The 14,938-nt window shown below is 51.4% G+C and overlaps 1 protein-coding gene across 3 annotated transcripts in view; it reads left to right on the forward strand.

The window, feature by feature from the left end:
• The window catches only part of ANP32A (acidic nuclear phosphoprotein 32 family member A), a 38,828-nt gene that overhangs the window by 17,503 nt on the left and 6,387 nt on the right, over nucleotides 1-14,938 (forward strand). For all 3 annotated transcript variants that reach the window (XR_015135329.1, XM_086322807.1, XM_086322808.1), the window contains exons 2-3: nucleotides 12,958-13,107; nucleotides 13,340-13,462. Coding sequence is in view for 2 of the 3 variants with exons in the window: in XM_086322807.1 (XP_086178933.1) it covers nucleotides 12,958-13,107; nucleotides 13,340-13,462 (273 nt within the window). In the remaining variant the exon portion in view is untranslated. The remainder of the gene's footprint in view (nucleotides 1-12,957; nucleotides 13,108-13,339; nucleotides 13,463-14,938) is intronic.

Raw genomic sequence — 14,938 nt, forward strand, 5'->3', positions numbered from 1 at the left:
TTCCCCCAAAGTGAAGGATCTCCGAGAAGAGAGACTGTTCTGAGCATTCTGGCAAAGTGCTACCGTTTAATAGGAAGGAAAAAAATGGCAGAATGTTTTCCCAGGTTATTTTTATGCTTTTCAGTTCAGCAAACATTTATTGCTAGCTAAGTGCAAGGCAGTGTGGGGAAATCAGAGCTACATAACACCTCCTCTCAGCTCCCTGGGGTGCCAAGTTCTGGGTACAAAACTTGCTTGTAAAATTCCTCCCTGTACCCTCCAGGACAGCACAGTTTACCTCATCTGGTCTCACAGAGACCTGTGGGATTTTTAGGGATATCCTTCTCCCCATTTTACAGATGAGGAAATTAAGCCACACAGTTGCGAATGATAAAGCCTGGAACGAAACCACGTTTTCTAACTACTTCTTATGCACCCATACACTCATAAGCAAACGCTTCTGCCATAGGATACTTCCCAGGAGTGTAGCCAAGGCGTGTGTATACCTGGAAACGTTGGGTGAGCACAATCCTAACGCTCTTTTTTTTCCTCTAAGGAAGAGCAAGAGAAATCTCTGGCTTATGGTCAGCTCTTGGGTCTTACTATGGTTCAGACAGTTCTGCCTTCTGCTGCTTGTGAAATCCATCATCCTTCACCAGTTAGGTGTAGAATGTCCACGGGTGTGCACGAGTGCGTGTGACAGTGGCTCTCTTCCCGCCACTTTCCTTCTGTTCCACACATTCTGTTACCACCACCTGTTGTCCTAGCTGTTCCCCAAAAGGGCCAAGCATGCCCCCTGCTCGGGTCTTTTCCCAGGCTGTTCCCTCAGCCCTCTCTTCACTTGGCTTCAAGTCCCCAGGGAAAGCTCAGCTGGGATAGGCCTTCCGTGGTAGACTTTGTAAAGTTCTCTCTCATCACGATTGTGGTTCTTTCTTTTTTTCCCCCTTTGTAGCATTTATATATGTTGTATATGGACATAAGGGCTTCCCGGGTTGCTCAGTGGTAAAGAATTCACCTGCCAATGCAGGAGATGTGGGTTTGATCCCTAGTCCAGGAAGATCCCCTGGAGAAGGAAATGGCAACCCACTCCAGTATTCTTGCCTGGGAAATCCCATGGACAGAGGAACTTGGAGGGTTGCAGTCCATGGAGTCCCAAAAGAGTCAGACACAACTTAGCGGCTGAGCAACAACGGTGAATATAGACGTATACACACATTGGCTTATTATCTCACTCCCCGCTAGATTGTAAATCCATGTGCTAGGCACCCAGGTTTGGCCACTGCTGTCTGGGCACTGCCTACGACGGGTGCCCAATATCTGACAGATACTCTGTAAATATTGTCGAATGAGTGAATCAGGCCTAAACATTAAGTCATAGCATTTTAAGAGGTGAAAAGACCCGAGGCTCATCTCTTTGCAGAGCTTCGTTACACAGTATTATTAATTCATTTAATAATTGGTTAGTGCTGTGTATGTGTACAGTTCTTTGCAGACAGTCACCGAGCAGCCTCCAGCGTGTACGCGTACAGGGACAGGGGACTCACTCATTTATTTATTTATTTTTTTTTAGAGCAGCCCTTTCTTTCGTGGGACAGCTGTAAAGATTTAAATACCCTCTTGTGTTTTACATTGGGCTTGAAAACTGCCTGTTTGTAATTCCTGCACACTGATCTTGGCTCTTGAGCCGCTGGAGAACACAGAATAAATGTACTTGTATTTGCATAGGATTCTCCAAACAGTTGGAGAGAGTCAGCTATCGTGAGTCTACCTCGGCTCTGGCCTAAGCACCACTGGTTCCTTCCGTTGTTCTTCCAGTGTCACGCTTTTCAGAAGCCTCTCCACCCTCGTCGCCTTCCTCAGATTTGTTCCGCTTCAGGCGTTGGCACTGAGGGTTTGGTCCCGTCAGACAGAGTGTTCTGGGACCCTGACGGAGGACCCTTGGTCACCAGCCTTGTTTCCGTCCACACAACCTGGGACAGCCTTGTCTGTTAACCACCTTGGCAGGGGCCTTTATGAGCTTCTGATGAAGAGCGAAATCTCTAGGCTCTTTTTTTTTTCTAATGTTATTCTGTTTATTTATTTTGGGCTACATCAAGTCTTGGTTGCCGCATATGTGCTCTTTGTTGCAGCGCCCAGACTCTCGCCGTGGCACTCAGGCTCAGGAGTGGCGGCACGGAGGCTTAGTTGCCTTACAGCAAGTGGGATCTTAGTTCCCCTACCAGAGACTAAACCCAGGTCCGCTGTATTGAAAGGCAGATTCTTAGGCCTTGAACCACTATGGAAGTCCCTAGACTTTTTTTTCTCTTCTTTTTACGTCCGTCTCTTTGTCCAGCCCCTCCCTAACTCTTCAAGAATCGTAAAGGTTTTTAGGTTTTGTTTTGTCTTTGTTTTTGGCTTTTCAAGATTAAAGCAGCTGTAAATCCGTGAACAGCAGTGAATTCAACCTGTACTATATATTTTTTTAAATGCAGTCAATACGGGCAAAGTTCTATCACCAAGATCGAGGTGAAGAGGATGGAACTCTGGAAGTAAAGAAAAACCCACAGAGCCTTTGACTTTTTCCTCTCTGCTCTTTTTGGCTGCCCGTGTCCTTTTCCCAGTGTCTGTCTGTCTCCTCCTCTCCCTCCATGTTCCAGCCTTCTCACCGCCTCCTATCAGCCCTTTGGCTCCCATTCCATCCTTGCTCTTCCGTGTTCCCCCTTCCAGCTAGTGACATATGGAACTAACATTACTCCTTAGCATTTCCTGCACTTCCATCACCAATACTTTTACCATCAGCCCTTAATTTCCAGACTAAGGCGAGCTGCACATGTCACATTTCTCTAAGGGAGAAAGAGATTAGATCGCTTCTTATGTGTGACCCTTGGCTAATGTGCTTTGCGGTCTTGGATAGAGAAAACTTTTGGTCCTCAGCCTCAGGTTTTTTTGCGTGATTGGTTCCCATTTTTGACCAAATCAGCGGTTTCCGATTGGTGGCTGGACACGAGGGCTTCTGTGTCTCAGTGTTTGCTCGGCTCCTGTCATTGCCAATGCTGCTGTCATTTTGGTAGAGGTGGCAGGGAAGGAGGCCAAGGTCGAGGGCTGCTTCTCCGAGTCTGCTGAGCCTCCCCCGCCTCTTCTGCCCTGCCAGCCCTCCTGGGCCACGTGGGGAGGCAGGCCAGGCACGAAGAGGGTCAGGTTCAGACCTGGGGCTCTTTTCCTAACAGTTGTTCTCTTTCTCCTCCTCTGTTTCCTCTTGCTTCCAGGAGATCACCATGGAGAAACCTGCGACTCTGGGGTGTGGGCCCTAAGTTAGGAGGATAAGAACGGTCCAGGGTTCAGTTCACAGTGGGCTCTGTGACCCTGGGTAAGTCACAGGGTTGGTTTCCACCTGGCTTTGTCAGTTGCCTGAGTAGGTGGATTAGATCCAGTGGTTCCCAAGAGGTGTGATGATGGGTCCTTTGGTTCTCTGAAGCACTTTTCTAAAGCCAGCTGGAAGTTAGGCAGAGGCCCATACAAGGGCTGTGGAAGGTGTCCAGGTCTCTGTCTGAAGGTGTGGTGTCGTCTTAGGTGGGCTGTGCTGCTTGCCTGGGCTGGGCGGGTCAGGGGCTGTAAACTGCCGGCCTGTGGATCACTGTGTGATGAAGCTGAGGAAATGAATTAAATTCTGTTTTGTAGACCGTTCATCCACTTGGTACCTGAGGGGTGGGTATCTGTCACTGTCCACACCAGACCCACAGCAGAGACCCTGAGCTGTGTTCTCTTTTCAGACCCTGCTGACTGAGGACTCGGTGGAATTTCCACAAGTGGTCCCAGCCCCGCTGGGCTCAAATCCCTGGAAACTGGTTTCAAGGGCCCAGGAAGCCGTTTTTGTACCTTTTGTTGATTTGCCCCATTGGAGTTAACCGGGTGCTTTGCTTTCAAAAGTGAATGAAGAGTCAGAACTCTTGCCCTCCTCTGCTCCATCCTTTCCTCTCCAGTGACCCAGTCCAGTTTGACTACTTAGCCAGCCCCTCTGGGCAGGGCACCAGCAAGGGACACCGAGACCTCAGACCTTAGCAAGACTGTTTGGAGGAGAGACCGCAGGAGGAAAGACGGCCAGGCATCCTGTGGCCGAGCTGCGGCTCCCTGAGGACCCTGGTGGGTGGACAGGGGGTTTCCCTGGGGTAGGATCCAGTTGCCTGCAGGTTCAGTGTAGTACCTGGGGAAGCCCTTTGTGAAGTGTAACATGGGAAAGGAACACCAGGTGGTGTCACTGTACTTGGGGCAAGTCAGGAAGGCTGGCAGAGGGTGAGGCAGGGATGCACCTGAAAAGAGGCACAGCGTTTAGTCGGAGGCATTGATGGGCGGGGGCTGGGGATCCTCCTCTGGACTTGACACTTGACTCCCGTGACCATTAGAGGCTTTTGGACAAGGAGTGACAGGACTTGACGTGATCAAAACAGCATTTTGGGAAGGTCCTGTCAGATGTACCTCTCTGCTCTCTGGGCCTTGCTCTTCAGTCTCCTCGGGGTCTTCTGTTGCACAGGGCCAGTGCTGCAGCTCTTGGATAATCGTGGATGTCGTGGTTGTTTCATGACCCACAGGACTGTAGAGCAGCCTGAACAACTCTATGAGTTGAGATGCCTGCTCCCAGCTGTCCTGTAAGGTGGCAGGCATCAGACGGGTGGTGCCAGTCTCCCATATTGGAAACCCAACACCTTGAGCCCTGGGGGCTGTTTTTATGATCCTGGTGTGTTTTAAGAGACAATATGATTGATTTTCGAATGTCAGTAATTATCAACATAATTGCCTGGCAGCCCAGATTTCCTTTTTGGCATATCAACGATGAATACTGGGCTTCTCTGGCCCATAAAATTCCCCACCTCCTTTTGGGGACCAATGACTGAGTTTGGATGTGGGCTAAGACTAGAAGTGGACAGACCCTCAAAATTTTGTAATTAGAAGGGATCTTGTGTCTGTCTGTCCAGTGTGCGAATTAGGGTACTGCAGAAGCCCAGAGAGTTGGACATGACTCCCCTCAGGGCACACAGCCAAGTGGTGGCAAAGTGGGCCCCGGAGTCCAGGTCATGAGCCTTCCTGACCAGCATCCTTGGCACTATACCCCCGTGCTTCTTGCCCCCCTTCCTTCTCCTGGTCTCCATTCAAACACAACCCAGCAGACCTCCCTGGGGCCTGCTTCCAACTCCTGCTTCTCACACCTTCCAGTACCCACTGAAGGTAGCAAGGGACAACTACTTAAAAGATGCAGCCTGCTAAACTTTTGCTTGATCGTGGCGTTGACCAGTTCTAAAGCCTTCAGCTCCCCTGTTCCCACTGCCCTGTGCCCCCACCACATACACATACACACATTCACACACCCACACACACTAAAGTCAGACCCAGCTTGACTCCTCCCCACTTCCTCTCTCCCAAACAGCCTTCTGGGCCTTTATTTTTTTTTCCCCTGTTCTGGGAATTGTTCACCTGCTCTTAAATTAAGCATGGCTAGGTCAAGGGTGGGCAGTCTGGGAAGGCTTCCTGCAGAAGGAAAGAGTGAGCCTTACGGGAGGAAAGCAAAGGCTTAACACAAGAGAGAGGCCACTGCCCAGCCAGGCCCCTCTGATAAGCCCAAAGCCCAGGTCCTGCACCAACTGCGCCAGTCCTCCCTTTACCGCCCTGAGTCTGTTCTTCTGACCGGGGAAGCATCTGCAGTGGCACCAGCTCCTCTGTCTGCCTTGCCGAGGCAGAAGCCGAGCCAGAAGCCGAGCCCTCCGCACGCTTGGGGGAGGAGGTAGGAAGCCGGTTGCAGGCGGCGAGGGAGCCAGTCACAGGGTTTATGTTAATACGGGCCCTCCCCCAGCCTGCGCTTAGCCTATTACCCGGGCCCTGCCGGCAGCTTCATTAGTGGCGCAGCGAGCCTCAGCCTGCCTTCCATGGTTCCCTAAAATAATAAGGATGGCGTCACCGACTTCCGCGGCCATGTGCTCCCACCCAGTGCCTTCAGAGCTCTATTGTAGGAAACAAACAAAATCCAGACACCTAGGTGCTTTTTTCTTAGAGAGGTTTTTTGTGTGTTAAAGTAAGGGAGGACCCTGCCCCTTAGTTAAGAATTTAAAAGATCTTTATGCGGTGTGGAGATCCCAGTCTTAGCTACCATTGAGGCTGCAGAATAACCTCCTGTTAGCAGAAATGAGAGAACTTCATGGTTGGTTCCAGGGTCTTCCACTGGGGACTGTGATTTCTGATCAGAGCAGTGGCGTGCTGTGGCAGGAGAATCACCCAGCTTGGGCTTCCTCGGCTCTCAGCCAACTCTGGACCTTACTGCTTCCTCTAGAAAAAGAGGGCTAAACTAGAGCAACATTTTGAAAACTGTGGATCACGTTAATTTTTTTTTTAATGTAATAGAAAAGAAAAATTGTAAACAGGGTTAAGTTTTGTTTCTGTGTATGTGCATGTAAACACACAAAAATATATGTGTGCTGAGCCAAGGTGTCGATGTCTTTTTTACTGTGGGTTGTGGTCAGAAAGCCACTGACCTAGATGATCCTGAAGGCCTTTCTAAGCTTTTGAAATCAATGTCCAACTTTTCCCCCAGAGCCTGACGTTTCCCCCTTGGAACATGACTGATTTTTGCAGGTTTTGCCACACTGATTGTTAAGCAAAACTAGAGATTTTATGGTTAAAAGGACAAAACCACAATCATCTGTCATTCCTATGGAACACCTCTTGGAAGAAGCCCCTTTCCCTGCTGCCTTGGTGTCTTAGGTTGGCCTTCGAGCTAGAAATGGGATCTGCAACAGGGGATGGCCCATTTAAAAGCTGACCTATTTAAAACCCACGAGCACCAAAAAAACACGGGGTCAATCTGATTTAAGTCTTCTTCTGTTGTAAGGCTGGGACCTGAAAACTAGATTGGTCAGGGACTGACAAGGTTGAAACCAAAGCTACAAATATTTGTTGCATGCCCATTTGGAGAAAGAAAAGATCAGATTTGGAGGTGAGTGGGAAAGACTAAAGGAACAAGGTGTAGCTGTAAAATCCAGAGGCGCGTCTTTGAGGCACACCATTCTCGGCTCTCTAGAACATGGGGAGGCCTTCGTTCCATGGAAGGGCCCTGCGGGCAGCAGAGGCGACTCAGAGCTGCGGGCCTGCCTTGACGCCCATTCTGTCCCTTGACCATGGACACAGCAGTGAAGGTGGCTGTGGGTCAAGGAGAAGGCAGGTGGCTTTTTCCAAGCTGGGGGTGCTTTCCGTGCACTGTTTCATCTAATCCAACCCCAGGTGATGGCACTATTGTCGTTGGAGGAAACAGAAGCTCAGAAGTGAGGTGATGAGCTTGCGATGGGAAATTTGGACTTGAACCAGGTCGGTCTGCCTCCAGAGCCTGCCTTCTGTCCACCTCTCTATGTTGCCTCGGGAAATGCTGGAAAAATAAAGAGCAGTCCCCTCTTGAGCTTCCTTCTCTCTGGTTCTAGCCTTCAGAGGGCTTTGCTTTAGGCCCAAGCTGTCCATTTAAATCCAGGCCAGCTTCACAGGCATGTAGCCATGTGACCACCCAGGCCCCACGCCTGGAAGGTCTGGGGATTCTTAACAGTTTTTGAGCAAGGGTCTTCCAGTTTCATTTTGCACTGGGCCCTGCAGATTATCTGGCCAGCCCTGGCGTTGCTAGAGTGCGTCCTGATTCTTGGTCTTGCTGGGTCCCTCCTGCCTGTGCTTAGCGTGCCCGTCCTCTCCGGGCAGAGGCATGTGAAGCATGCACCCTGTTCCAGCCTCGGGCCTGCTACCTGGCACACTGGACTGGAGTTGTTTACCGGCCGTCTGTCTCCTAGCCTGCCACCACACCTCCTGCTGGCAGGGACCCCAGCTGTGGATCGTTACTGGCTCCACGTCCCCTCCGCTGCTTAGATGGACAGTGTCACAGGAGCTTGCTGGGTGGAGAGAGGGGGTTTCTTAACGGGCAAGAGAACCTGCATGCAGAGCACTGGGCCAGGTCAAGAGAGGGTGCGGTGTTGACTGCGCTCCTCACAGGGCTTGCCTGGCGGACACAAGACACACCAAAACACGTTGTTATTGTTTCTAAAAGGGAGGGCTTATTCAACCTGTGTCAGACCAGTTGCACTGTTAATTTCACGATGGTTTGTCTCCCTTTGCATGCCCAGCACCTAGTGCTGTGGCCAGCACGATAAACAGGACATTTGTTAAGCAGTTGCTTGGCTGTCCGCTCCCTGCTAGGCTGATTACAGAGAAGGACAGTCCCTGACCTCTAGGAGGATCGGATGCTTAATACACGATTAAATGATTCATGTGGCAGCTGCCCTCGGTGCCCTGGGATGCTCAGAGCTGGGTGATGAAGGTTTCCTGGGGAGGGGTGCTTAACTCGGTCTGAAGGCAAGGGTGAGAGGTGGGGTGGGGGGCAATGAGATTGGAGGAAGTTGGCTGAGGTTGAGAGTAAAAGGCTTCCTTAGGTCAGTTTAGAACCTTGATTTTTTTTCCCGGAGGCGGCGGGAAGCCAAGAATGTTTTCTAGGCCAGAGTTTGTGCTTTATAGGCTAAACAGATATCATTGTCCCTTTTCTGCAAGGCAGAGCCTGAGACCTCGGGGATAGAGTCAGGGTCGTTCAGCAACCTGGGCCGGGCCTCCGTGTGGAGGTCTTTGCCCAGTAGTCTAGCATTCCTGCTGTCACAGAGACCCCATTTGGAAGCAGAATCAGACCTAGAGTGACTTAGACTACCGTGAACAGGACCATGTTGCTGGCAGTAGAGAGGAATGGTCAAATTTGAGAGATGTGTGAAGACAAGATTTCACAGTTTTGAAACAAGCAACGGGTTCTTCCTTAGAGTAATAATGTGTTCGTGTTTATCACGGACAGTTCAGCTCCGCTTGGTGAGAAATGACTGTCACATCTTGCTTTGGGGACGTGTTTTTCAGGAAATGCGGAGCCGGGCAGTCTGATTTCTTAGGAACCTTCAGTGCCTCCCTACTGACATCTCCAAGGGGGCCCGAGTATGAATATGCAGACACCTCTTAGGTATTAACACTTGAGGAATGAGCCAAAGGCTCCTGTGGAGGGTTGTCACTGGGGTGACTGAAAAGCTCCCGATAGAAGCAGAGTAAGTCCAGTCCTTGGTTCTAGAGAGAGTAACCACATTTTGGTATTTTTAAACGGCCAGTGGGATTGGGAGAGAGTTTAAACCCAAAGTACAAATTTTCAGTTTAATTTTAACTTTGCGCTTAGCTCACACCCAGGGTTTGGCAGGGGGGAATGGGCCTTACTTTTTTTTTTCTGTTTTAAGCAGAACACACCCTGGATGTAACAAGGATGTTCTCTTCACATGGAGGAAGGGTTTGCAGCAGCAGCACTAGGAGAGACGGGAGGAAGTGGGTTGGAATTGCGGCAGGATTTCTAAGAGTCAATTTAAGGAAGCTTGGGGTGGGTTGGACGTTTTGAAACACGCCCTGGAGCTGTAAGAAAGCGCAGCCCTGCATGGAGGCAGGTGGAACTGGGCTGGATGCCATGCCTTCGACAGGTCAGCTGTTGGACTGGACCTTTTGTTTTTTCCTGTTTGGTCCATTACAGACACATCACAGTCTGCTTACCTGCCATCCCCGATGTGACTCATCACCCCACAAAGAAACTGTGGGTTTCCCCCGTGGTTTGGGCTTTCTGGTAATATCAGCAACCTCAGGGTGTAAGCCTCAGCCCACCTACCCCACCCTCTTTGATCTCTCCCCAAACTGTGCTTGAAACCCGGCCAGGAAGGAAATGCAGAAACCATGGGGATCCCAAAGTCCCCACAGACCTGGAGCAGCCACCTGGCCTTCCATATACCACAGGCTCTCCCTCCTGAGTGACAGGAAGCAGCCTTTTGCTCCTTGGGGAGGAACAGGGTCTCAGGCCCCCAGCCTTTGTCCAGATCCTTGCTCCTGACTGCAGTGTCATTGGAATGGGGGCTGGGTTAGGTTTTGTGCTTTGGTTACCAAAGAAGTGTAACCAGGGTGGGGACTTCTGGGAGTAGCCCCCATCCCGCCAGTGGAACAGCTAGAAAAGGGGCTGAAGGGGGTTTAGTGCAGTCAGGGTAGTTTGTAGGATTGAATTTGGGGGTCTGGGAGAACCTGTGCCCTGCTTGGGAACGGCAAGGAAACCCTCCTCGTCTGTGGCAACACTAACCATCAGGGCCTGTTCCTACAGTTTTAGGGTCAGTGGTTCTGATGTGTGGCTGTACAATAGGATAGCACCCCAGGAGGCGATTATGAGGATCAAATGAGACAGTGCCTGCAAAGAGAGTGCCTGCTGAGGGCTCAGGAAAGAGCCCTTGATTGTTGTTAATAAAGAAACAATCGTTGTTAGTAGTGGTGTCTTGCATATTGTCCCCAAGAAGAATGGCCACCCTTTTGGGCGTGGTGCTGGGACTGGAACCTTGGGTCTATCTGGAGAATTCCCAGGCAGCACTGAGCTGTTCTGGGAAAGAGGCAGACTTCCGGGAGGAATTCCCTTGACTCTGCAGCACCACCTCCTGGCCCCCTCTTACTGAGGCCTCCTCCTTGGCTGATGGCCACAGGAATAGAAGCCCTGACCCATCTAGAGAACCACATGTCTGAAATCTTTGAAGGTGGACTGGAAACCCTCCTCATATTTGTCTTTCCGTAATGGAACTTAAAGAATTCCCAGGGCCTTCCAAGGAAAGGAGTGACTGAAGGAGCCTAGCTGTGTGACCCCAGATAGAACTGCCCACGAAGGAGGTGGCGCTCCCTCCTCAGGACAGGTGATCTCCCGCCACTGCTCCCCAAAGGCCTGGCTTCCTGGCTCTGCACTGACCTCCTGCCCTAGGGCAGAAGGCCTCACGGGGTTTACTCCCAGTCTCTTGCTGGTGACCTTGAGAAGGGGGCTTGACCTGGATATCTGTCCTCCCCTGAAGAGTGGGAAAGGACTTAACTTCCCTTGTCTCAGATGCAAGGGAAAGGTGAGCCTTGGCACCGGTGCCTGGCTGAAAGCTTGCTGGCTCTGGATAGGAGCTGCTGCACCTGGCTTCACCCCTCCTGCCAAATTGTTGCTGTCCTGAGTTGAGCAGGCCACCTCTCTCCACCAGGGAAGAAGACAGCAGGGCACCTGCAGGGCACTGTGGCCCAAACAGGCCCTGAGCTCTCCTAGTCTGACCTCTTTCAAGGGCAGGCTGAGGGAGAGGCGCAGCAGCTTGCTGTGGATTCTCTTCTCCCACGTGGACATACGTCCAGTGATGCCCGAGGAAGAGGACCACTGTGGCAGACAGTCACCCTGGGCAGATGGACCTGCTCAGAGGTGGGGAGCAGCCCTGGACAGTGACTGGTTAGGACAGGCCTTGCTCACTTATCCAGGAGGAAAAAAGGCTGTGAGGGGCAGGAATGATAATGCAGGACTGCTGTCAACAGGACAGGCCTGGTCCGAGTGACCCATTGGTGTGAAATCCAAACTAGGGTTGGAAGTCCCAGGGAGCATCAGATCCAGGCAACATCAGTACACATTTCCTGGAGGCTGCAGAGATCAGGCTGGAGAAGGCAGTGGAACCCACTCCAGTATTCTTGCCGGAAAATCCCACGGACAGAGGAGCCCGAGTCCAAGGGGTCGCTAAGAGTCAGACATGACGGAAGCGACTTAGCAGCAGCAGCAGCAGCAGAGATCAGGCAAGTGGGGACGCAGTGTCAAGCACCAGATGAAGCCAGGAGGGATCACCTTTAAGGCTCCCGCCATCCATGGAAGGCTGGGGAGCAGCCCCCTGTCCACTCAGGACAGGAGTGGAAAGCTCTGGGCATCTGGTGGCAGGCCAGGCACCCTGGCATCCCTTGCTGACACCCCTGGGTCATGGCAGGCCTGAGAGCTGATGACTCTTCCTCAGCCCGTCTCCCTACCATCTGTGCTGGAGCCTGGACCCTCTCTTGTAGCCAAATCTGCCTTTTAACAACCCAGTGAGATGGTAGCTCTTTATCAGTTCTTTCTCCCTCATTCGAAATAAAGGGCTTAGGGCCAAAAGAGGAGATCTAAGGTCTCTTAACGGGGCAGAACCACCTCCAGGGAGGCAGGAAGCCTGCAGGGCCGCAGAGGTGTCTCCAAAGACCAACTTCTGGACATTGCCAAGCCCAGCATTTCTATGTGGGTTCATCCTGGGCTTGTGGATGTCCATTTTCCTTCCGCGTCGGCTCTCAGGACCTGAAGAGCAAAGTCTAGAGCTGTGGTATTCTGTACGGTAACTTTCATGTATCTCTTTGCACTTTGATTAAAGCTGAATAAAATTTAAAGCTTAGCTCCTCAGTCTCACCTTACCGGCCACATATGACTAGTGGCTCCTCTCCTGGATGGGTTTCCATCGCCATAGGAAGTTCTGTTCGACAGCACTGGTCTCCATTCTGTAGAGTGGAGAGTTGGAGGGGTCCCTGGTCTGCAGCCCTTACTGTGGGGCAGGCCAAGCCGGTGACCAGGTGATGACTGCCAGGCTGGGTGGGCTGGCTCTGACTGTGGTGGAGGATTGGGTTCAGGTACATCCCGGGACCCATCCGCATGCAGTGGGTCACGGACTCAGAGGTAAAAGGACGGTGGAGACTGAGGAGGGAGAGTAGTAGGTAGGGGGCCTCAGGAAGGTGGTCAGGCCGGGACCATGGCGGACCCTGGGGTGAGGGGCTCAGAAGGAACGGCAAGGCCCGGAGGTTCCCTAACAGCATTGTGGCTGGTGCAGTGGGGAGCCTGGGGGCTAAGGGGCGGCAGCAGGGTTGGAAAGAAATTCCCAGTCTTGCTGTCAGCAGTGGGATTATTGGATTTGTCTTCTCCAGTCCAGCCAAGACGCCTGTCCAGAAGGGCCCCCTGGTTCTGCAGCTCCAGTCACCCCAGCACCTCTCCCCACCCCGCCTCAGTATTGCTAAAAGCAGAGAAAGATCAGGGTGGGCGCTGGCGCTGCGAGGCTTCCCAGTCTGCCTCCTGTCCTCCCCCCATCCCTGGCCTCAACCCCCATTCCTCACCCCGGTTGATTCACAACCTCCTTCCCTTCCCAGGTGAAAGAACTCGTCCTGGACAACTGTCGGTCGAACGAAGGCAAAATCGAAGGCCTCACAGATGAATTTGAAGAACTGGAGTTCTTGAGTACAATCAACGTCGGCCTCACCTCAGTCGCAAACTTACCAAAGTTAAACAAACTTAAGAAGGTAAATAGAGCGGAGGCGCAGGTGTGCTCGGGAACTGGGCTGGGGAGGAGGACCCGGTCATTTCTCCAAGTTGAAGGAGCATAACTGCAGGGGGGCCAGGGCGAGCCCCAGCACACCTGCCCCTTCCCTGAGCCGACTCCCTTCCTGGCCCATCTGCAAGGAAATGAACGCCTGAGCCCAGAGCCTTCATTGTAAGAGTCATTTCTGCTTTTTCTCTCCCTGCCTTGTTTAGCTTGAACTAAGTGATAACAGAATCTCAGGGGGCCTGGAAGTATTGGCAGAAAAGTGTCCGAACCTCACGCATCTAAATTTAAGTGGCAACAAAATTAAAGACCTCAGCACAATAGAGCCACTGGTGAGTCATCGGGGCCTCCCCTCTCCTCTGGGATGGGAGGGGTTGATACCAGGGAATGCTACTTTTGCATTTGTGTGACACGCCTTTTATGTTTAATTATGTGCTATGAGATAGAATTGAGCTTCTATAGAGAAACTGAGGCCTCGAGAAGTTCAGAGAGCTTGACCAAGAGGCTGAAGGGGGCCGTAGGACCCGGGTCTCAATTTCTGGTCCTAGTGCTTTTCCTCTTAGAGTTTCCACTCAGCTTCGGAAACCCGAGCTGTCATTTCTTTAGGCTTAGAACCTGGCTTGTGCCTTTCACTGGGGAGAGAGGAGCCATCCAGGAACTCAGCTGACCCTGAAGGTCGCTGCCTATTTTCTCCTTGGGTCACTGCCCAGAGGCTGGTGCCTCTGAAGGTGGGTCAGTCCTGATGCGGGTCCCATGGGATGACAGAAAGCTATGTGGTACAGGAGCCCCATGCACTTCTCCAAAGGGTATAGAGAAGAGTGACCCTGGTCAGCAGTCCTGGCTATGATGGTGACCACGGACTCAAAGACCTGGGCAGTATGTCCTCCTTTGCTTGTCCACATAGAGCTGAGCACACCCAGACTTCACGATACACTCGCTAGAAAAGGGCAGGTCATGGTCAGAATAGCAATTTCTGTGTTGCTCCTGCTAAGTTGCTTCAGTTGTGTCCGACTCTGTGTGACCCCATAGATAGCAGCCCACCAGGCTCTGCCGTCCCTGGGATTCTCCAGGCAAGAACACTGGAGTGGGTTGCCATTTCCTTCTCCAGTGCATGAAAGTGAAAAGTGAAAGTGAAGTTGCTCAGTCATATCCGACTCTTCGCGACCCCATGGACTGCAGCCCACCAAGCTCCTCCATCCATGGGATTTTCCAGGCTAGAGTACTGGAGTGGGGTGCCATCACCTTTTCCGATTTCTGTGTTACCCATATCCGAATGACTGTATTCACTTGAGTTTCAGGAAATCAACTAATCATTGATTTCTATTTGTTGAAGTATAGAAATACTACTGCATTAAACTGACACCTAGCATAAATATATACATAAGAATTACTTCATAAGTTGTCCCCTTAGAATCAGGAGAGGGCCATAAGGATATTTGGCCAAGTTTGCACCTTTCCCTTTTCTGGGTATAGAGGGTACCAGTTGGGGTATCTCTCAGTTTGGGTTCTTGTCCAAAAAGCATTCCTCGTACTTTGTGGACACTTGAGGGGCTGGTTGATGTGCCCGTGTAGCAGAATGGGAGGCTGGCATTTCTCCTCCAAACTCGGGCTTTACCTGCCCATCTGTGGCATGTGGTCAGCTACTAGAATAGATTTCCCATAGAACTTTATTTTAGGACTTCTTCTGATCTCCTAGGGGAAAGCAATTCTATTTATCTAGCTAGAAACCTCAATTTCATAATTTTATTATAAACTGAAAAAAAATCTTTGAAGTTCTGTATATGTGTGTTTTGGGAGGCAAGTTATGG

This window comes from Bos grunniens, chromosome 10, assembly GCF_055505025.1.
Source record: "Bos grunniens cultivar Pamir isolate PY7600 chromosome 10, Bosgru_T2T1.0, whole genome shotgun sequence".
Classification (NCBI taxonomy): domain Eukaryota; kingdom Metazoa; phylum Chordata; class Mammalia; order Artiodactyla; family Bovidae; genus Bos; species Bos grunniens.